The sequence below is a fragment of the Pristiophorus japonicus genome, chromosome 2 (assembly GCF_044704955.1).
Source record: "Pristiophorus japonicus isolate sPriJap1 chromosome 2, sPriJap1.hap1, whole genome shotgun sequence".
In the NCBI taxonomy this organism is placed as follows: domain Eukaryota; kingdom Metazoa; phylum Chordata; class Chondrichthyes; family Pristiophoridae; genus Pristiophorus; species Pristiophorus japonicus.
The window spans coordinates 198,813,632-198,838,094 of NC_091978.1; the positions used below are offsets into that span (position 1 = coordinate 198,813,632).

Sequence of the window (24,463 nt, forward strand, 5' to 3'; positions counted from 1 at the left end):
TCCCTAATTAATCCTTGCCTTTCCAAATTTGGATTTATCCTGTCTTTCAGGATTTTTTCCAATAAATTTCCCGTCACTGAGGTTAGGCTGACCGGCCTGTAATTACTTGGCCTGTCCCTTTCTACCTTCTTAAACAAGGGTACCACATTAGCAATCCTCCAGTCCTCTGGCACCATGCCCAAATCCAAAGAGGACTGGAAAATGATGGTCACGGCCTCTGCTATTTCCTCTTCTACTTTGCTCAACAGCCTAGGATGCATTTCATCTGGGCCTGGGGACTTATCTACTTTCAAAGCTGCTAAACCCCTTAATATCTCCTCTCACTATATTTATTTCATCCAGAATTTCACACTCCTCCTCAATAGCAGCATCTGCATTTCCCCTTTACTTTGTGAAAACAGATGCAAAGTATTCATTAAGAACCATACTAACATCTTCCGCCTCCATACAAAGATTACCCTCATGGTCTCTAATAGGCCCTACCCTTTCTTTAGTTACCATCTTGCTCTTAATATATTTATAGAACATCTTTGGGTTTTCCATAATTTTACTAGCCAATAATTTTTCATGTTCTCTCTTAGCATTCCTAATATCCTTTTTAATTTTACTTCTTAACTTTCTATATTCTTCCAAAGATTCTATAGTATTTAGCCATCGGTATATGACATAAGCTTCCTTTTTTTCTTTATCCTCCCCTGTAAGTCCCTAGACATCCAGGGGGCTCTAGAATTGTTATTCCCACCCTTTTTCTTTAAGAGCACATGTTGGCCCGAGCCCTCCGGACCTCCTCCTTGAATGCCTCCCACTGTTCCAACACTTATTTAACCACAAGTAGCTGTTTCCAGTCCACTGTGGCCAAATCACTCCTCAACATAGCAAAGTTAGCTTTTCTTCAATTTGGGACTTTTATTCCAGGTCTATCCTTATCCTTATCCATAACTAACTTGAATCTGACTGAATTATGGTCACTGGCACCCAAGTGCTCTCCCACTAATACCCCTTCAACCTGCCCAGCTTCATTCCCCAAAACTAAATCCAAAACCGCCCCCTCTCGTGTTGGGATTGTTACATACTGACTAAAAAAGTTCTCTTGAATGCATTTCTAGAATTCCGCACCCTCAATACCCTTCACACTATATTTGTCCGAATCACTATTTGGATAGTTAAAATCCCCTACTATTACTACCCTGTGGATTTTGGACTTCACAGCAATTTGCCTACATATTTGCTCCTCTATCTCCCCCCCATTGTTTGGGGGTCTATAATACATGCCCAGCAGTGTGATCGCCCCTTTTTTATTTTTCAATTCAACCCATATGGCCTCATTTGATAATCCCTCTAACATATCATCCCTCCTCACCTCTAATGGTTCCTTTAATCAATACCAGGACCCCCTCCCCTTTTTACCCCCTTCTCTTGTCTAAAAATCCTGTAACCAGGAATATTGAGCTGCCAAACCTGCCCCTCTTTCAGCCATGTCTCTGTAATAGCTATAATGTCATACTCCCAAGTATCTACCTATGCTCTTAGCTCATCCGCCTTATTCGCTATACTGCTGCATTAAAGTATATACCATTTAGCACAGGAAGACCTCCTTGATTACTACTTCCAACCCTTGTTTCCTCTGACTTACAGATTTGCTTTCTAAATTCTTGCTTTCCAATTTCTGCTTTACTTCTTCCCTATTGAATTTGTTCTCAGGTTCCCATCCCCCTGCCAAACTAGTTTAAACTCTCCCCAACAGCACTAGCAAAACTCCCTGCGAGGATATTGGCCCCGGCGCTGTTGAGGTGCAACCCGTCCAGTTTGTACAGCTCCCATCTCCCCCAGAAGTGGGCCCAATGCCTCAAGAATTTAAAGCCCGCCCTCCTACACCAACTCTCCAGCCACGCGTTCATCCTCTCGATCCTTCTATTCTTGTACTATTAGCACGTGGCACCGGTAGTAACCCGGAGTTTACTACCTTTGAGGCCCTACACTTTCATTTTCTTCCTAGCTCCCTAAATTCTGCCTGGTAGGACCTCATCCCCCTTTCTACCTATGTTGTTGGTCCCGATATGTACCACAACCTCTAGCTGTTTACCCTCTTTCCTCCCCCCAAGAATGCCCTGCGTCCGCTCTGTGACATCCTTGACCCTGGCACCAGGAGGCACCAAACCATTCGGGAGTCACGTCTACAGCCGCAGAAACGCCTGTCTGTTCCCCTAACTATAGAATTCCCTATCACTAGGGCTCGCTTATTCTTCGTCCCTCCCCCTGTGCAGCTGAGCCACTTGTGGTGCCTCGAACTTGGCTCTGGCTGCACGCCCCAGAGGCACCATCTCCTTCACCAATGCTCAGAAGTGAATATCGGCTTGAAAGCAAGATGGACTCACGGGGGGACTCCTGCACTACATGCCTAGCATTCTTGCTTCATCTGATGGTCACCCACTTCCCCTTTGCGTGCACGCTTTTAAGTTGCGGGGTGACCACCTCCTGAACCGTGCTTTCCATGTAGCTCTCAGCCTCGCGGATGCACCGTATTGACTCCAGCCACCGCTCCAACTCCGAAACACGGAGCTCAAGTTGTTGAAGCTGGAGACACCTCCTGCACACATGATTGTCTCGGTCGCGCGAAGTGTCCAGGACTTCCTACATGCCGCAGGATGTGCACTCCATAGGACTGAGCTCCCCTGCCATCCCTCTAATTAGACTTAGCTAATTAAAAAGAAAAAGAGAGATACTTACCAATCAAACAGCCAACCACTTACCTGCCCGGACGAAGGGCTGTGAGATCCTCCTCAGAAGTGAATTCCTTGCCTACCTCCAGCTCTCCTGCTCCTCAGACTCCTGGCCTCCCGAACTCACGGACTCTCCTGAACTGTTGGACTCGGTTCACAGATACATTGTTGCAGATAACTGTCCTGAGAAATTTGCTACCTTTCTGACATGACTCGTAGTGCTATATGGAAGTTAAACTCTCCCTTTAAAACCTCTCTTTCTTTGCTACCTGCTTGTCTAACCTCTGCATTAACACATTCTGCAACTTCACAGCTATTACCAGGGGGCCTATTCACAACTCCCATTACAGTCTTAAATCCTTTTCTGCTTGCTTCTTGTTATGTGATCTCTTATCATAGAAGTAATTTTCTTTAATCACTTATGCTACTCCAAATTCCCAATCCTTCCTGTCGACTTTACAATCTGGTATAGTCAGTTCCCAGTCCTGGCCGTCTTGCAATCATGTCCCAGTAATATCGTACCCTTTAAGTTGAATTTGTGCCTGCAAGTCACTCAGTTTGTTCCTTATATTCAGAGTGTTTGTATAAAAACACGTAATTGGGCCACACACCCTAACCTGTCCTTCTGCTCTAATGTTTTTTTGTCACATATTTCTTATTTCTTTCTCCTGATTTAATTATTTTACATCTTTTAGATTTCCCTTTACCTTAAGTGCCTAACACACAGTTTCTGGCTTTGCTCTACTCTCTTCCTTTTTATTTATTTTAGAATTATTAATTACACGACTGTTTCCACCTGAGCACCCCCCCCCCCATTGAGTAGTATAAAGTCCTCGTGACTTTTCTATTTATCCTTTCCGCTAGGGCCCTGGTCCCAGCCCAGTTCAGATGGTGCCGGTCCCAACAGTACAGTTCCTTCCTGTCCCAATACTGGTGCCAGTCTCCTATGAAATGGGACTCCTCTTTCCCACACCACACCTTCAGAATGTGTTCATCTTCATAATCAGCTTATCCCTATACTAATTTGCACATAGTTAGGGTAATAATCCAGAGATTATAACCCTTAAGGTCCTGTTTTAAACTTAGTTCCTAGCTCCTGGTACTCCCTAAACAGAACCACTTGCCTACTCTTCCCTATTTTATTGGTCCCAACATGGACCACAATGACTGGATCCTCCCCCTCCCTCTCCAATATCCTGGCAAACTGGTTCGAGATGTCCCTCATCCTGGCACCAAGTAGGCAACATACCGTGTGGGACTCTCGATCCTGCTTACAAAGGATGCTATCTGTCCTTGTAATTATTGAATCCCCTACAACTACCACATTAAACTTCCCCTCTTCCTCCGTTAGGACAGCCTCCTGCTCCAAGGTGCCATGGTCCACATTCTGGCTGTCCTTCTCACAGGCAGAAAGTACATTGTACCTGTTGCATAGGATCTGTTTTTGCAGATCCTTATTCCCTATCTCCATCTGGGTTCCCCTTTGCACACTATCGGTCAGAACAACCCTGTTCTGATCCTGCACCTCTCTACAAGATGTGACAGAGGTCTGGAGCAAACTGTCCAGATACTCCTCCCCCTCCCTTATGTTTCAGAGTGTCTCCAACTCAAACTCCAACGCAATGACTCTGAGGCGGAGATATCTTCTGCAGACGTGTTTGCTCAGGAGTCTCATTGTTGTTAAACTCCCACATACTGCAGTCCAGACACACAACCTGCTCCGCCATATCTTAGTCTATATTTATTTATTTATAGATACAATTTATTTATAGATTCTTTTTAGCTTTTAGGACTATTTAACTGCTTAGCTAACACCAAAACACAAACTCTAACCACTTATTTAAAAAAAACACTAATCACCAAAAACACCAACCAATAAACTAAATACTTACCTGTAGCTTGCCCGTGCCACTCCACACTCTGTGCTGACTATGTCGTCACTTTTTGAGTTTTTCCCTCTGTTTGTCCGGTGTTTGCCGCTCTTCCCCCGATAGCCTCTGCTGCTGTCGGCTCTTGCGCGCTGTTTAAATCTCAGTCAGTCAGGCCGTCAGATATTGTAGTGATGCCATTGGGTCTGCTGTTCCAGCTACCTTTTGGGAAAGCTGGACTAATCATCTGCCAAAGTGAGGTACACTAACCTCTAGGTGTAGGCAGCCTGATTGGAAGAGGAGGAGGACCAATAGAGGGAAACCAAACACATCAGATTAAAAAAAACTCATGGATAAAAGTACTGGTGGTGAGGCCAAAAAGAATTGGCACAAATGCTCATGAAAATCAAAATGGGCAATTTTAATCTTGCCCACCTGGCAGTTAAAATCAGCAGGGTTACTTACTCCCCACCAGCTTCAATTTTAACCTGCTCTGAGTAGGCGGCAATGACACCTGGCTGATTCCAGCAGGGTCCTTCTATAAATATGTAGATTGGCCATCGGATGGCCTGAGTGGCGGAGTTGCTGTGGCTTTCCAGCCAGTGGAACAACAACTACAATTTATATAAAAGAAAGGCTTGCGTTCATATCGCGCCTTTCACTAGCGACGTCCCAAAGTGCTTTATAGCCAATTGAATGTTTTTTTTGAAGTGTAGTCACTGTTGTAATGTAAGAAATGCGGTAGCCAGTTTTCGTGCAGCAAGGTCCCACAAACAACAATGTGATAATGATCAAATAATCTGTTTTATTGATGTTGATTGAGGAATAAATATTAGCCAGGACACAGGGGGTAACTCCCCTACTCTTCAAATTAATGGCATAGAATCTTTTATGTCCACCTGAGAGAGCATATGAGGCCTAGGTTTAACATCTCATCCGAGTGTAGCACTCTCTCAATAGTCTCCTTCACTGGACTGTAGTATTTAAGGAGGAAAGAGAAGTGGCTCAGCAGAGAGATTTAGGGAGGAAAGTCCAGTGCTTAGGACCTAGGCAGCTGAAGGCATGACTGTTAATGGTGGAGCATTTAAAATCAGGGATGTTTAAAAGGCCAGAATAGGTTAAGTGCAGAGGTCTAGGGGGATTATAGGGCTGGAGGAGACACAGAGATAAGGAGGGGCGAGGCCATGGTGGGATTTGAAAACAAGGTTGAGAATTTGAAAATCGAGGTGTTGCTTAATTGGGAGCCAATGTAAGTCCGCAAGCACAGGGGAGATGGGTGATCAGGACTCAGTGCGAGTTAGCACACAGGCAGCAGAGTTTTGGATGACAAGTTTATGAGAGTAGAACTCAGGAGGTCAGCCAAGAGTGCATTGGAATAGCCAAGTCTAGAGGTGATAAATACATGAATGAGGGTTTCAGCAGCAGATAAGTTGAGGTAAGGGTGGAGACGGACGATATTATGAAGGTGGAAATCGGCAGTCTTACTGATGGAGTGGAATTGAGGTAGGAAACTCGATTTGTGATCAGATAGGACACCAAGGTTGTGAACGGACTTGGTCAGCCTCAGACAATTGCCAGGGAGAGGGATCGAATTAGTGGACAGGAAATGGAGTTTGTGGCGTGAACCGAAGAATATGGCTTCAGTCTTCCTGCTATTTAATTAGAGGAAATTTCTACCCATGCAGTGCTGGATGTCGGACAAGCAGTCTGATAGTAGAGAGACAGTGCATGGTTCAAGAGAGGTGGAGGAGAGGTAGAGCTGGTATCATCAGCGCACATGTGAAAACTCACATTATGTTGCCGGATGAGGCCACAGAGGCATGCATGTAGATGAGAAATAGGAGTGGCCAAGTATAGATCCTTGGGGAACACCAGAGCTGACAGTGCAGGATCGGGAAGAGAAGCCATTGCAGGTGATTCTACAGTTCTGGCTGGAAAGATAGGAATGAAACCAGGTGAGTGCCGTCCCAGCCAGCTGGACGACGGTGGAGAGGCATTGGAGCAGAATTCTAAAGGGGCAAAGTGTGTTAAAAAGACAAGCCTGAAGGCTCTGTGCCTCAATACGAAGAGTATTTGTAATAAGGTGGACGAATTAACTGCGTAGATAGCTGTTAACGGATATGATATAATTGGCATCACGGAGTCATGGCTCCAGGGTGACCAAGGCTGGGAACTCAACATCCAGGGGTATTCAACATTCAAGAAGGATAGACAGAAAGGAAAAGGAGGTGGGGTGGCGTTGCTGGTTAAAGAAGAAATTCACGCAATCGTAAGGAAGGACATTAGATTGGATGATGTGGAATCTGTATGGGTGGAGCTACCGAATACCAAAGGGCAGAAAACACTAGTGGGAGTTGTGTACAGACCACCAAACAGCAGTTGTGAGGTTGGGGACAGCATCAAACAAGAAATTAGGGTTGCGTGCAATAAAGGTACAGCAGTTATCATGAGCAACTTTAATCTACATATTGATTGGGCTATCCAAACTGGTAGCAATGCGGTGGAGGAGGATTTATTGGAGTGTATTAGGGATGGTTTTCTGGACCAATATGTCGAGGAACCAACTAGAGGGCTGGCCATCCCAGACTGGATGATGTGTAATGAGAAAGGACTAATTAGCAATCTTGTTGTGCGAGGCCCCTTGGGGAAGAGTGACCATAATATGTAGAATTCGTTATTAAGATGGAGAGTGACACAGTTAATTCAGAGACTAGGGTCCTGAACTTAAGGAAAGGTAACTTTGATGGTATGAGACGTGAATAGGCTAGAATAGATTGGCAAATGATACTTAAAGGGTTGAGGGTGGATAGGCAATGGCAAACATTCAAAGATCACATGGATGAACTTCAACAATTGTGCATACCTGTCTGGAGTAAAAATAAAATGGGGAAGGCGGCTCAACCGTGGCTAACAAGGGAAATTAAGGATAGTGTTAAATCTAAGGAAGAGGCATATAAATTGGCCAGAAAAAGCAGCAAACCTGAGGACTTGGAGAAATGTATAATTAGCAGAGGAGGACAAAGGGTTTAATTAAGAGGGGGGGAAATAGAGTATGAGAGGAAGTTTGCTGGGAACATAAAACCTGACTGCAAAAGCTTCTATAGATATGTGAAGAGAAAAAATTAGTGAAGACAAACGTAGGTCCCTTGCAGTCGGATTCAGGTGAATTTATAATGGGGAACAAAGAAATGGCGGGCCAGTTGAACAAATACTTTGGTTCTGTCTTCACGAAGGAAGACACAAATAACCTTCCGGAAATACGAGGAGACCAAGGGTCTAGTGAGGAGAAGGAACTGAAGGAAATCCTTATTAGGCAGGAAATTGTGTTAGGGAAATTGATGGGATTGAAAGCCGATAAATCCCCAGGGCCTAATAGTCTGCATCCCAGAGTACTTAAGGAAGTGGCCCTGGAAATAGTGGATGCATTGGTGATCATTTTTCAACAGTCTGTCGACTCTGGATCGGTTGCTACTAACTGGAGGGTAGCTAATGTAACACCACTTTTTAAGAAAGGAGAAAGAGAAAAAAAACGGGTAATTAAAGACCGGTTAGCCTGACATCAGTAGTGGGGAAAATGCTGGAATCAATTATTAAAGATGAAATAGCAGCGCATTTGGAAAGCAGTGACAGGATCGGTCCAAGTCAGCATGGATTTATGAACGGGAAATCATGCTTGACAAATCTTCTAGAATCTTTTGAGGATGTAACTGGTAGAGTGGACAAGGGAGAACCAGTGGCTATGGTGTATTTGGACTTTTTAAAGGCTTTTGTCAAGGTCCCACACAAGACATTAGTGTGCAAAATTAAAGCACATGGTATTGGGGGTAATGTACTGATGTGGATAGAGAACTGGTTGGCAGACAGGAAGCAGAGAGTCGGGATAAACGAGTCCTTTTCAGAATGGCAGGCAGTGACTAGTGGAGTGCCGCAGGGCTCCGTGCTGGGACCCCAGCTAGTTACAATATACATTAATGATTTAGATGAAGGAATTGAGTGTAATATCTCCAAGTTTGCAGATGACACTAAGCTGGGTGGCGGTGTGAGCTGTGAGGAGGATGCTAAGAGGCTGCAGGGTGACTTGGACAGGTTAGGTGAGTGGACAAACGCATGGCAGATGCAGTATAATGTGGATAAATGTGAGGTTATCCACTTTGGTGGCAAAAACATGAAGGCAGAATATTTTCTGAATGGCGGCAGATTAGGAAAAGAGGAGGTGCAACGAGACCTGGGTGTCATGGTACATGAGTCATTGAAAGTTGGCATGCAGGTACAGCAGGCGGTGAAGAAGGCATAGCTAGGGGATTTGAGAATAGGAGAAGGGAGGTCATACTGCAGTTGTACAGGGCCTTGGTGAGGCCTTACCTGGAATATTGTGTTCAGTTCTGGTCTCCTAATCTGAGGAAGGACATTCTTGCTATTGAGGGAGTGCAGCGAAGGTTCACCAGACTGATTCCCGGGATGGCAGGACTGCCATATGAGGAGAGACTGGATCGACTGGGCCTGCATTCACTGGAGTTTAAAGGATGGGAGGGGATCTCATAGAAACGTATAAAATTCTGACGGGACTGGGCAAGTTAGATGCATGAAGAATGTTGTGGAAGTCCAGAACCAGGGACATAGTCTAAGGATAAGGGGTGAGCCATTTAGGACTGAGATGAGGAGAAATTTCTTCACCCAGAGCGTTGTTAACCTGTAGAATTCCTTACCGCAGAGAGTTGTTGATGCCAGTTCATTGGATATATTCAAGAGGGAGTTAGATATGGCCCTTACGGCTAAAGGGATCAAGGGATATGGAGAGAAAGCAGGAAAGGGGACCTGAGGTGAATGATCAGCCATGATATTGAATGGTGGTGCAAGATCGAAGGGCCGAATGGCCTACTCCTGCACCTTTTTTCTATGTTTCTATGTTTCTAATTTAGTGGTCAACCTTGTTTAAGGCTGCAGGCACGTCCAGAAGGACAAAAAGGGATGGGCTACCTTTTTTTGCTGTCAATTAGGATATCATTTGTGACCTTGGGAAGAGCAGTTTTGGGAAAGATGGGCACGGATTTGGGAAATGACAAGATGTTCAAGATCTTTGAAGAGGAAAGGAAAGTTGGAGATGGGGCGATAGTTTGCAAGGACGGAAGAGTCGAGGGTTGTTTTTTTGAGGAGAGTGTGATGACGGCAGATTTGAAGGAAAGGGACAATACCGGAGAAGAGAGAACCGTTAACAATATCTGCTAACATGCGAGCTAGGAAGGAAAGTTGGGTTGTCAGCAATTTAGTAGGATTAGGGTCGCTCCAACCTCTGTCATTGAATTATAGTATGCAGACGACGCTTGCGTTTGTGCACACTCTGAGGTCAAACTCCAAACCATCGTCGACATCTTCACCGATGCGTACGAGCGTCTGTGTCTTTCATTAAACATCCTTAAGACAAAGGTTCTCTACCAACCTGCCCCGCCACACATTACTGACGCCTGATTTTCAAGATCTATGATAAGACCTTGGACAATGTGGCACACTTTCCATACCTTGGGAGCATACTGTCAACAAGGACAGACATCGACGACGAAGTCCAACACCACCTTCAGTATGCCAGTGCAGCCTTTGGTTACCTGAGGAAGAGAGTGTTCGAAGACCAGGATCTCAAACTCGACACCAAGCTCATGGTCTACAGAGCAGTAGTGATACCAGCCCTCCTATATGCTTCAGAGACATAGACTACGTACAGTAGGCATCTCAAAGCACTGAAGAAATACCAGGGCTGCCTCTGCAAAATCCTGCAAATCCATTGGCAGGATAGGGGCACCAACGTCGGTGTTGTCGCTTAGGCCAACATCCCCAGTATCGAAGCATTGACCACACTCTACCAGCTCCGATGGATGGGCCACATTGTCCGCAGGTCGGACACTAGACTCCCAAAAACAAGTGCTCTACTCCGAACTCTGACATGGCAAGCGAGTCCCAGGAGGGCAGAGAAAATGCTTCAAGGACACCCTCAAATCAATCTTCAAAAAATGCAACATCCTCACTGACACCTGGGAATCCCTGGCTTAAGACCGCTCAAAGTGGAAGAGATGCATCCGAGAATGCGCTGAGCACTTGCGAGTCTTTTTGTCGGGAGCATGCGGAAGTCAAGTACAAACAGTGGAAGGGGCGCACGACAGCCCAAGCACCCAACCCACCCATCCCTTCAGCCACCATCTGCCCCATCTGTGACAGAGACTGTAGATCCCACAGTGGTCTCATCAGTCACTTTAGAACTCATTAGTGTGGAAGCAAGTCACCCTCGACTCTGGGGGACTACCTAAGAAAGAGGATTAGGGTCGAGTGATCAGGAGGTCTGTCTCCTTGACAAGGTGAGCTTTGAAACGGCAAGAGGGGAAATGGGAGAAATATGCAAATTTGTAGTTAGGGCAGGGGGGAAATGGAGAGGAAGTAAGGTCCAGTGGGCTAGAGGAAGGGAGGGAATTGAAAGCAGAAGCAGTTGAACAGACATTGTCAATCTTTTTAATAAAGAAGTCCATGAGCGCCTCACATTCATTGTTGGTGGTGAGGGAGGAGGGTGGTTTGAGAAGTCGGTTCGTGGTGCAGAGAAGCCTGGTGTATTTTTTTGTCGTCCTGGATGATCTGAGAATAGTGGGCGATTTTAGTGATGAAGAGCAGGACGATGTAGTGCTTTATATGATCTGTCCAAATTTGGTGATGGATGATTCGCCAAAGACATTCAAATCTGCGTCCCTTGGACTTAAGGAGGTGGAGATGAGGGGTATACCAGGGGAAAGATTAGGTTGAGGGAGTGTAATAATTTTAGTGGGGACAAGGGCATCAAAGGTGGTGGAGAGGGTGTGATTTAGTAAGTCAGTAGCTGCAGAGATGTCATGGAGAAGGCGTACAGTTTTGGTCTCATTACTTAAGGAGGGATGTACTTGCATCGGAGGCAGGTCAGAGAAGGTTCACGAGGTTGAGTTCTGAAGGGGTTGTCTTATGAAGAAAGGTTGAGCAAATTGGGCCTATACTCATGGGAGTTTAGAAGAATGAGAGATGATCTTATTGAAACATTTAAGACTCTGAGCGAGTTTGACAAGGTAGATGTAGAGAGGGAAGATAGATTATGAAAGCAAACTAGCACGCAATATAAAAACAGATAGTAAAAATGTTTACAGGTACATAAAAAGGAAAAGAGTGGCTAAAGTAAATGTTGGTCCTTGGAGGATGAGATTAGGGAATTAATCATGGGGAACAGGTAAATGGCAGAGACTTTGACCAAATATTTTGTATCGCTCTTCATGGTAGAAGACATGAAAAACATCCCAATAGTAGATAATCAAGGGGCAATAGTATTAAGTTCCTCCCTCCCTATCACTAAAGAAGTAGTACTTGGTAAAATTATGGGACTAAAAGCAGACAAGTCACCTGGACCTAATGGCTTGTATCCTAGGGTCTTAAAAGAAGTGGCTGCAGAGATAGTGAATGCATTGGTTGTAATCTACCAAAATTCCCTGGATTCTGGGGCGGTCCCAGCAGATTGGAAGCAGAGAAGTCCTGCTACAACTGTACAGGGTATTGGTGAGGCCACACCGAGAGTACTGCGTACAGTTTTGGTCTCCGTGTTTAAGGAAGGATATACTTGCATTGGAGGCTGTTCAGAGAAGGTTCACTAGGTTGATTCTGGAGATGAGGATGTTGACTTATGAAGATAGGTTGAGTAGGTTGGGCCTATCCTCATTGGAGTTCAGAAGAATGAGGGGTGATTTTATCGAAATATCAGATAATGAGGGGGCTCGACAAGGTGGATGCAGAGAGGATATTTCCACTCATAGGGGAAACTAAAACTAGGGGGCATAGTCTCAGATTAATGGTTTTCCCATTTAAAACTGAGATGCGGAGGAATTTTTTCTGAGGGTTGTAAATCTGTGGAATTCTCTTCCCTAGAGAGCTGTGGAATCTGGGTCATTGAATATATTTAAGGTGAAGATAGATAGATTTTTGAAGCGAGTCAAGGGTTATGGGGAGTGGGCAGAGAAGTGGAGTTGAGGCCAAGATCAGATCAGCCATGATCTTATTGAATGGCGGAGCAGGCTCGAGGGGCCTTATTTCTTACGTTATATTGTGGAATAGTAGGTCAAAGGCTAGGAAAAATGATCTGTGACCAGAGGAGGCCATTTAAGAAACAATTTTTAAAAAAACTTTGTGAGGCAGAAGTGGTCCTCTGAGCCCTAAAAAGAAGGCTTAGACCTCCACCCCCTCCCACCCCCACCCCCCACTCTGCCAGGCTTCCTTAGATCATAAGAACAGAAGAAATAGGAGCAGGAGTAGGCCATTCTGTCCTTCGAGCCTGTTGCGCCATTCAGTAGCTGATATTCTACCTCAACTCCATCTTCCTGCTCTATCTCCATATTCCTTGTTTCCCTTGGTATCCAAAATCTATCAATCACTTGTCTTGAGAAACCCAACAACTGAACATCCACAGCTCTCTGCGGTAGACGATTCCACAGATTCACAACCTTTTGAGTGGAGACATTTCTCATCTCGGTCCTAAATGGCCAACCCCTCATTCTGAGACTGTGACACCTTGTTCGAGACACCCCAGTCAGGAAAACATCCTCCTAGCATCTACCCTGTCAATCCTTGTAAGCATTTTATATGTTTCAATGAGATCACCTCTCCTGCTTCTAAACTCTGGACAATATAGACCCTGGAGACCCTCCTGAAATTCCCTCTCTACCACATACTTGAATACCAGCTAGACTCACTTTGGTGCCAGCTGGCAACTTCCTGTCGCTCGAACATCTATTCCCATCCGCCAGTCAGCTGCCCATTTCGGGCAGGCAGCTGACCAGTGGCATGCAGATGAAGCCCAATAGTTACAATTGCCCAGCTCTCACACTGATGATGTCAGGGAGTTTGGAGCTCGCCTCACCCTCCGTCTGGCTAATGTCTGCTTCATTTGATATTGGGGCTTAAGTGTCGGTGAAAAAAATCCGTTATGAAGAAAACTGGTCAAAACTGGCTGAAATATACTACATGAACAAGCATCAGGAAGTGGTGTTCAGAATGTTCCTGGTCCCAAAGTAAATGCTGTTTAGATGGACATCTCCTGGGTCTGTTAGACCCACACTAGAGATCCAATTGCTGCATAGAGTGGTTGCAGATCTGCTTTAATAGATTTCCGTCCACTTTTTCAATTTGGTTAGTCTGATTTACACCTGTAAATTGAACAAACTGACTGGAAAATGTATGCCTCGAGCTCTCTTTACTCTACTTCAGCACTGATAATGGTGGGAGGAATGTCAGTTTATGGCAAAATGGAATGTACTTCCTCTTGGAACACCCAACCTTGGGTTTTTTGATCAGGTGTCGGCCTTGTGCTAATTTGCATCTACCTGACATCATGCACATCGACATCCTCATCATTTCCAACATTAGCTTCATTATTTTAGGCACACCAGGCAATAAAAACACCTCTGAAGCTTAATGGCCTTACCAGTGCAGGCCAGTGTACTTCCTTTCCGTGTTCTTGCTTGCAAAATACATTGAATTGCACCCACCACCAATTTGTCCATCCTGTTAGTTTATTTTGTCCTTTTGAAGTTTTTCAGTTTTCCATTCCTCCCCCAAATTTAGTGTCATCAGCAAAATTTGTTATTGTTCTGAGTTCCAAAGGTCCAGATCATTTATATATTTAGCAAATAAACAGCCCCAACACAGACCCTTGGAAAGAGCAGGTTGCATGAAAAGTAATGCTGTGGTAACCTCCTTCATTACAATCATAGATCTTATCTGCAGGTATGTCTCTTCGCTCGATCCATACCGTTCCCAAATTTGATGTCATCAGCTAATTTTGTTGTCTACAGGTCGGGCCAGCAGCAGATAATGAAAATATAGCAATGTGAAAATTTAAAAAAAACAATTGATTATGCCATTAAAAAATCAAACCTCTAAATGTCAAGTGCAAGTGATCCTAGTAGTACTAAAAAAATGACCGTGAATAAGATCACTGATTTTGTTGAGGGATGAGTTTACATATGATTGTTGAGGCTCACAGATGCTCTGTCCATGGCCTTCGAAAATGGCTCCCCGCTGGCAACGCAAACTCAGAAAATCAGCCTTAGAGTATTTTCAGTCCAGTTTTGAAAATTAGCCAGTCTGCTTTGACATTGAAGCAGCAGCAAAAAAACATGCAATCTCTTCCCCTTTTTCTATTTTCCAGGTATCTGCACGAACATTTGAAGCAGATCCAGGAAGAAGTCAACATCCTTAAAAATAACATTTCCAAATATAAGGTACTGTTGGCTGTTACGTATTAATGTGCCAGAGTAAAATCTCACATTCTTTCATGAGCATAAAGTAATAATTAATATATATTGTAATCAACTAAAAATGTTAACTGTGCCTCAGTGTTGCCAGTCCTTCAGTGTGGACCTCTCCCATTGTGCATATGTACGCTATGGTGCCTGCCAACTATTCGGGAAAAAAACTGCTGTGCTCTTTGGTACTATTATTACAACTCTATAAGATACATCTATTCATTATATTTTTGTCTTTAAAAGTTTTGTGCCTTTTGTCCAAAATAAGATTTTCAAAAAAAAATCATCAAGAATGTATTTTTCAAAATAACAAGATTGCCTTCACTAGCTTAATTGTATTTTAATAACTTCATTAAAGTTTTCACAAGGCTTCAGCCTCTCGCAAAAGCCTGGCCTTGGACTTGTAATTTTGGCCCAAAGTTTTGATTCTCTTGGCTAAAGGCAGATTCTGCAATCGCGGCACATTTCATGGGAACAATTTCCAAGGAAGCATCAATAGCATTTAGTCAACCCAGCTGTTTCTCTTCAGCTTTTAGTTGAGGAAAAACTAGAGGATAGATTTTCTAAACTTTTTTTCAAGTAAAATTCACATTGATTTTTTTTTAAACAGAGGGACTATCTGTGTGTGTGAGAAAACCAGTGTTAGCGTTAGTGTTTTCTCAGAAGAATCACTCAACACTCAGAGTCGGTTCCAACGCCTGGCGGCCTTTATTACGCTCAGCGGGGAGGAAAACTCAGGACTGTATCCAGGTTTCTCTCCACAGAACAAAGGGTTACATGCACCTTTATATGTTTCACAACAGTTACAAACAGTTTACTACAGCTACACAGCCCATCACGGCTGAACACAAGCCAATCACAACGATTATAGATTACATATAGGTTCTTTTAACCCAATAGAATTCCCCTAGTGTCTCGGGAACCATATGTTCGATTATTGTCAGCTTGGGCTGATTGATGACTTTACTATAGGAGATAGGTTCTCTCCCTAGTTCTTTCATCTGGGAGAAATAATTGGTTTATAACCTTGTTTACAGGAGATGGTTTCCCTCTTATCTTTCTTCCTGGGGAATTAATTGGTTTATGGCCTTGTTCACAGGGGATGGTTTTCCTCTTATCTCTTTCTTCCTGCATCCAAGGCATTCCTATAGTGGGCCTCACAGGGTTATTGCTCGGTCATTGAACATTCAACAGTTCACAGCTTGACTACCTGATTTCCCATCATGCCTGGGCAGCCATTTTATGTGTGGCCACTTTAAACTTATATGCGTTTAGATATATCTAGCAGGTGCCTAATGCCTAGTGTTCTGGTATATTCTAAAGGTGCCTACCTCTTACAACAACAGAAACAGGCAGAAACTCCAAATATGATCAGTTTTTACTGATATGCATTGTTTTAGCTTCTATTTATTTTGAATTAGAAACATTCTATATTTTTCTCTGGTAAAAATCAAATTGTGTTTCTGTGTATATCAATATTTCATGTATATTTTTGAAAATGATTTAAATAGACTTGGTAATGAATTTGAGCAGGTTTTCAACTAAACTTATGCATATAAGTTTTTTTTCATTCTGAAAGAACGTGAGATAGAGAAAGAGATAAACAGAAAGTATCAGGTTATACACTTTAACAGAAAAAAAATCGAAGAGTAAGTTGTTATTTAAATGGAGAAAAATTGCAAAGTGTTGCAGTACAGCGGGACCTGAGGGTCCTGGTGCATGAAACACAAAAGGTTAGTATGCAGGTACGGCAAGTGATCAGGAACGCCAATGGAATCTTGACCTTTATTGCAAAAGGGAATGGAATATAAAAGCAGGGAAGTCTTGCTACAGCTATACAGGGTATTGGTGAGACCACACCTAAAATACTGTGTACAGTTTTGGTTTCCATATTTAAGAAAGGATAGATATATTTGCTTTGAAGACAGTTCAGAGAAGGTTCACTAGGTTGATTTTGGAGATGAGGGGGTTGACTTATGAGAAAAGGTTGAGTAGGTTGGGTCTCTACTCATTGGAATTCAGAAGAATGAGAGGTGATCTTATCGAAACATGTGATTATGAGGGGGCTTGACAAGGTGGATGCAGGGAGGATGTTTCCACTGATGGGGGATACTAGAACTAGAGGGCATAATCTTAGAATAAGGGGCTGCCCATTTAAAACTGAGATGAGGAGAAATTTCTTCTGAGGGTTGTAAATCTGTGGAATTCGCTGCCTCAGAGAGCTGTGGAAGCTGAGACATTGAATAAATTTAAGACTGAGATAGACAATTTCTTAACCGATAAGGGGATAACGGGTTATGGGGAGCGGGCAGGAAAATGGAGTTGAGTCCATGATCAGATCAGCCATGATCGTATTAAATGGTGGAGCAGGCTCGAGGGGCCGTATGGCCTACTCCTGCTCCCATTTCTTATGTTCCTATGAAAGACTGTTAGGTGGGGTGGGGGGAGCTCAAATTAAAAAAAATCTGAACCTTGTCCCCATCCCACCTCCAGCACACCCAGTTTGAACAGAGACGGTTTGGGTGGGGGGATGGGGCGGGTGGACAACTAACCTGCTCTCCAGAGGCGGGTCTGTCATTTCAATATTTTAACGAGGCCTCTTGACCCACAATCCCTCTCGCCTCTCTGGTCCCCGGCTGCGGCCTGGTGCTGCAGGCCTTCCTGCCCGACAGCCAGCCTGCTTCTCAATCTGGATGGCTGCCGACCGGTAAATGGAGACAACAAATTTGAATGAGATACTGCTGTTACATTTGGTAGAATCTCCGGGCTACCCGCAATTCCGCCTTTCCCACTTCCTCCCAATAAATATCGTGACCTGTATTTTCCTCATCGTAATTTACGTTTTTTTTTCCCCAAAATAGGGAACAAATTAGTTACATTTTGAAAACTTCACAGGCAAACAGAGTGCTTTGCATTTTGATGATGGTTAGAAAATATAAACACTCTAGTAAATATGATAGCTGTAAGAGGAAAAGGGAAAGACAGAAAGATCTAAAAACCAGTCACAAAAGACTGAATTGAATATTTACAGAGATCCCTTAGAACCTTATTAACCAATGCTCCAGACCCCTAACCAGTGGTACCAGACCCGTTACCTCCTCTTCCATAGTTCTGTCAGGCATGTGCCCTTCCTCCTTTTCCCGCACCCGCCAAACCCAGCTCTAACAGACCCTAGGATCCATCAGTGTCCCAGGTCACACTCCTCACATTTCACCCCCACAGTTCTGGCAAATCTAGTTCCCTCTCCACCCGTGCCAGACCACTGGGGCTTTCTCCCACCCTGCTGATCAACTGCAGGAATCCCTTCCTAATGCAGTCAAACTTCATCCTACCCCTTGCACCTTCACTTCTGCCAAACATTCCCACTCCCAGTGTTACCAAGGCCTAGGATCCACCCAGTGCTACCAAATCCTGGGCCATCCCCATTCCCTCCACAGTACTACTAAATACCTCCAACTTGTACAGCTGTGCATCCTGAATAAGGGACAACAATTAGATACGTAAAGAAATGTATGTTTATGGTACTTAAATTGAAAGTAAAATGGCAGTGTAAAATAGGTCATTTTACTTTTTAAATACTCCCTTAATTTTTCTTGGGTCAAATCCTTAGATGCTTTCTGTAATGATTCCTTGACAGACAGTGGCTATATTTGGTCATTAGGAGGTCAGTGGTCACATCCATAGAACCATAGAAGTTCAAGCACATAAGGTGGTCAATCAGCCCATTGTGTCAGTGACCCCATTTTGAGAGATCAGCACAAAACTAACTCGACTGCCCTACTCTCGCCCTAGAGCCCTGTATCGCCTTCTGCTTAAAGCAATTAAGCAATTAAGCAATTTTCTTTCAAAAGATATAATGGTCGCTGCTTCACCTACTCCGTGTTGCAAAGCATTCCATGCTCAAACAACTCTTTATTTAAATACATTTCTCTTAATTCCTCACCTCAACCCCTTAGTGACAATTTAAAATTGATGACTTTTCACTGACTCTTCAACGAGAGGAAAGAGCCTTGCCCTATTTGCTCTATCAAACCCTTCATAATTTTTAGAAATCTCTATTAAATCTTCTCTTAGCCTTCTCTGCTCCAATGGAAGTAGTCCCATTATCTCAAATCTCTCCTCTTGACTATAGTTTCTCATCTCTGGCATCATCCTATTGAATCTACATTGTTTGGTCTCAGTGGCTTTAATGTCCTTTCTATAAAGAGGTGCCCAAAACTGCACGTATTACATTAACTGTGGCCTAACTAATGTTTTGCACAAATTTATCATTACTTTTTTACTCCATTATTGGATGTCCCATTTATAAACCCCCAAATTCTATTTCTAATGGCTTTACTTATCTACACTCACACTTTAAAGGAATTGAAAGCAATTTTTCTCTAGCAATGTTCCCTCTAATTTCTTTTTGTACTGAGCGAGTCACAAACTCCTTTGAACGCGATCTTTTTGTCCGTGGCCAAATTTTACAACAACAATTTTTACAATGACAGCAACAGCAACCACTAAAAAGCATATATACAGTAATGCATATTCTGTCTCAAATCGTGAGATAATTAGACAAGGTTCTATTCGAGGTTCTATTAACATAGCTTCTCTGCTTTTGAATTCAATTGCTCTAGAAATGAACCCCAGTGCTTTATTTGTACTTTTATGGCTTTTTTTTAACCTGCATTGCTACTTGTAATGATTTGTGATTCTACACCCCTAGATCCCTTTGCACCTCTACCCCATTTAGACTCTTACAAGGAGTAGGTAGCCTCCTTAGTCCTCCTATCAAAATCCAACACCTCACTATTATCTATATTGAAATTAATTTGTCATTTACATGCCCATTCTGCAAGTTTGTTTACAGTATAATTAATTAAAAGCATTTAGTTTATCATCTGCAAACGCTTTATAAAAAAAATTAAATTACTTGTCAAAAATGACTGGGATATAAAAGAATTGCATAATAACGTGGTAACACTTCAGAAACATCACTCAGTTATACATCGACAAACAATCCAAAAGCCCAAGGTGAGCTGAAAGAGGCATATCCATTCATGCAATTAATATTAATTTTAATGTTTTCAACCTGTTAGCCCATCCCTTATGTGACTATACCAACGGCTGCACAAGCAGCAGGAACAGCAGCATTGCTATGGCGCTGACTTGCTGTATGGCCACATAAGTAATTAGAATATTAATCACAATGCAACCAGACAACCAACAACTATAATGGGCTATAGTTCTTTAGTTCACTGTACCTGTATTAAAAAGAACTGAAGAAAAACTGGTATCTGTATTTTCAACTTCAATCACTTCCATCAATAAATGTTGTCTTCTTGAACCAGCACCCTCCCCCCGCCCCCACCCCCCGCCCCAGGTAACATGTCAGAAATACAGCACTTATTCCCAAATGCAGTAAAACATATACACACTTTGCACCACTGAATTAACAACAAAAAGCAGGAAAAGCTATGATTTAACAGAAATAGACATTCATCTTTCTTCCTGGACAAAAGAACCAATCAGACTGACTTGGAAATGTTTACTAGTATGGTAACGTAAAGATGTTAATTTTATGAATTTCACTTCTAATATTTTTCTCTCAAACATTCTCCACAATATTAATCCCTGCTCTTATCACAAAAAGTGTTGAATTATTTCATTTCCTATTTCAAACATTTATACCAAATCGAAATGGTACATTATCGGTTTAATCAAGTATTTTCTGTCTTTCTCAATAAACAAATACTGGTTTCTTCTAAAGTAGCTTCCTGCAATTTTTATAAATCATTACATAACTCTTGTTTCTATGAACACTCCACTAAATGTTTCAGAGGAATTACTCCTGGAATTTTTTAGCATATAGGGCCCAAATTTCCCCAGGAGTTGCTCCATTTTTTGGGGGGGCAATATCTTTTTAGTTGCAATTCTGACCATTTAATTTGCGCGTAAGTGAGTTAGTTGTTTTTTTTTTACTTTAGTTTTTTTTTCAAAAGGGGGCGTTACCAGCCACTTTCGCCTGTTTTGGCCATTTAAGCAAGTTTGGCCAGCTAAAAGTTACTCCAAACTAACTTAGGTCAGCGAAAATGAACACTCTTGTACGTTGAGAAAAACCTTGCGGTGACTTAAGAAATCAGCGCAGGCAGCCAGAGATGGGGGGAAAAGGGGACCTTGCAAAGCACTAAACACCTTCACAACAACATTAAAGAAGCATAAATACATTTAAAGCACCAAGCACTAAACAAAGCAGTACATTTGCACCAAGCACTAAAAGTAATAAGCAATTAATTAGCAAATAAAAAATAGAAGGAACGCTGCACCAAAAGCATCAAGACCAAAGTAATAAGCAATCAATCAATCAATAAATAACAAATAAAAAAAAATTGAAGGAACCCTGCACCTAAAGCACCAAGACCAAAGAAATAAGCAATCAATCAATCAGTAAATAACAAATAAAAAATAGGGCTGCCAATGAGGGAGCCCATTCGGCCAAGGCTAGGGATGGCGTGCTTTGTGCCCCTCCCACACAGACTGCAGCGCGCACTCAGATTCGGCCTGCCATGAGCTACTGCACATACATGCAGACTCTAGCACGCATGTGCAGAGGTTCCAGCACTGTTTTCAGCGCCGGGACCTGGCTCCGCCTCCAATCCACTGAGGAGAGGCTGGGGAGCGGCCAGAATCGGGAGGAAGATTTTCGGCACGCTTGGAGGCGAACAAAAGCGGCGCACCTCTGGTGAGGGCACCAGAAAAAGGGGCTGGGGAAATTTGAGCCCTTTTTTGGTTGTCTTCCTAAATGTCTTAATGTATTTTTAAAAAGTCAATAAAAATTATATGTAAAAAGTAATCGCCTACCCTCCCCATGCTAAACAGCATGGTTGCATGTTTCTGTAAATATAATCACTTCACTTGATCGCTCAAAATCAAATATTGAGGAATTTTAATTTTAAAATGTTTTAAACATTTCAGACCCACTTTAGAAGCATTTGGACTTCAAGACTGGTTGAAACTTATTTAGATGAGGGGAAAATTGATGTTTGCTTGTTTCTTCCAAAACTTAGAAGGGGGAGGGAGGGAAGTGTTTTTAATACACTTTTTGTGAAAAGTTCATCAAAAATCTTTAATTACTTTCAAGTCTCGTAGTTTTGACAGAAGAAGTTGCTCCAAGTTTGTCTTTCCCTCTTCAACGCTGTCGTTAAACATACCTTTGAACTGAAGTGCTTGGGAGGTCAGGGATCTCTGCGCGGCTGCACCTTACAGGGAACAGTGCCCTCTGGGAGGCTTGTCTTTGGACCTAGCAATTCGATGTGCAGCCCATCACCCTTCTTCTGAAGGCCGTCCCATCGAGATCCTCATCTCTGAGTCATGTGCAGCAGAACTCGCGTGCAAATTTGCTCTCTGGAGAACTGGGCCCCGAGCTACTCTTTTCCCCCTGGCCTGGCTGCAGCCCACTCATGCCCGGTGCCTCACCCTGTGCAGATCGCGCATCTAAATTACGCGCACTGCCAGATTCTGAGTTGGTGTCTGCGATTGACAGATGCAGTGACACTGTATCATCTTCTTCTCCTTCGTTCTCCTCCATTGCCTTGGGCTGAGCTGCTGCTTGGTCTTAGTTATCTGAAATCAGACAGGGACAAGGATCAGGTTATGGCGGGGGTGGGGGGGGGGAAGCAAGATATCCATGTATACAGCATCAGCAGCTTCTAAGTGAGAAGAGATTGTGGGCTGAGGGGAAAATCGGATGTGAGAAGAAGGATTAGGAATGAGCATACCGATGTTGTCCCGAAGGGCTTCAACTTCATCTGTTGCCATGGCCTAGGTGACTTGCCCTCCAATGATGTTCAACACTCCCTCCTCCAGTTAGCCAAGGTCCAGCATGGCAGTTTGCCTTTGCCTGTCTGCCACTGCTCCCAGCAATTATGCGTGACCTTGGCCTGCAAGAGAAAGGGAAGTGTACCATAGTTGAATAGCTGTCAGTATGTGCAAGGTCTGACATTTGAGTGTTGCATGTGAATGTTGCAGCAGTGCTAAAGTTGTGAGGATGAAGTGAAGCTATGATTGTAATGTCCGAGTAGTGTTAGATACAGATTCTAGGTAGGCTTGTGATGGAGGCATTGAGCAGTGTGTGAGGTTGCGGTGCATATGGTGGGATATGGCATTTGCTGAAGCCTTTACTCACCTTGAACTGCTGTTGAGGTCATTATACTTCTTGCGGCATTGGATGGAAGACCTGGGGACCACGCTGTAGGCCATCACATAATCAAATATCTTCTGCCACAGCCTTCAGCACATATGGATCAATGGCTTCCTGCTTCCTTACGGGAAGAGGACAGCCAGCCTCCTCTCCGCGGCCACCACCAGTGACTCCAGAGCTGCTTCTGAGCAGTGTCTTGCTCTCTCGCTGTGCTGAGGCTCAGCCATCTCTTCGTAGTTGGTTGTCCTTCCAAATGGCATGACAATGAGGTGTTGTTGCATCAATGCATCTCTCCTTTAAATACTGGATAAAGCCTAGGCCAAACATGACTTGGAATTAGACTGCACCCGCTATTGGCCCACCTGTTGAGTGGTAAGCCAATGATCAGAGTTTAAGCGCTGAGATCAGCACTATAATCATTTAAATGGGGATTGAGCATTAATTTTGCGTGCTACCTAGACTGATTTGACCCAGCGCAGCTTAATAGCGCTGGGCCATGACACCGCCATTTTTGAGCTATATCCAATTTCTAGGTATTTGAACCCTTATGGGCTAATAAACGTTTTGTCTAAATTCAGCAATATTTCTTGTTCCCTGTGCTGCTGTTCATAAAACCTAAGATGCTGTTGCCGTTTTTTTATGGCTTTTTCTACCTGCACTCGCACTTTTAAGGATTTTGTACTTTTCCTTCTCGGTTTTCTTTCCCTCCTTGCGAGTAAGAATTTGTTTTGTGTTTGACCACCTCCTTTGCTGGATACCCAAGATATAAGGCCTAAAGTTCCGGCCTCGCTGGGTCCGTATGAAGTGTGCACGGACCCGGCAAGGCCTTGCAAAAGCTGGTTTTCGGGGTGCGATGCTCATGCGCCGAAAACTAGCTTTTGCGATCTGTCAAGATTTCTCTGTACAGATCCTCCGCATTCCTGGGAGAAGGACATCTGCACGGGAGAGACTGGGCTATTTGCCCAGCGAATGTCCTTCAAACTCTTACGCCTAGTAAAAGCAGACACATAGCTTTCTTTTACCAGCGTAAGAGTTTTAAAACATATAAAAAATAAATTTAATCATACATTTTTATGTTTAAAAACCCTGACCATTAAGGTAAGTTTATTTTAAACCCTATTAAAACACATTAAAAAAAATTCCCCAGAATATATATTTTTTTCTAAAACATTTAAATAATGTTAATTTCAATTAATTTTAAATATGTGAGGTGCTTTTTAAAATTTATTATGTTGTGTTTCTTGTTTTAGAGGGTTATTCTCATTGATAGTAATGGGAACTTGTAAAAACGGAGTTCCCATTATTATCAATGAGAATACTGCATCGTGATTGATGGTCCAGGCCCACTTGACTCCAGCATTTTCGTAAGTACGGGGAAGTCATCTTCCCATATGC

The 24,463-nt window shown here is 43.3% G+C and overlaps 1 protein-coding gene across 3 annotated transcripts in view; it reads left to right on the forward strand.

Annotated features, from left to right (window-relative positions):
- The window catches only part of ccdc149a (coiled-coil domain containing 149a), a 227,162-nt gene that overhangs the window by 126,029 nt on the left and 76,670 nt on the right, over positions 1-24,463 (forward strand). For all 3 annotated transcript variants that reach the window (XM_070863485.1, XM_070863493.1, XM_070863499.1), the window contains one exon: positions 14,787-14,859. In XM_070863485.1, coding sequence (XP_070719586.1) covers positions 14,787-14,859 — 73 coding nt within the window. The remainder of the gene's footprint in view (positions 1-14,786; positions 14,860-24,463) is intronic.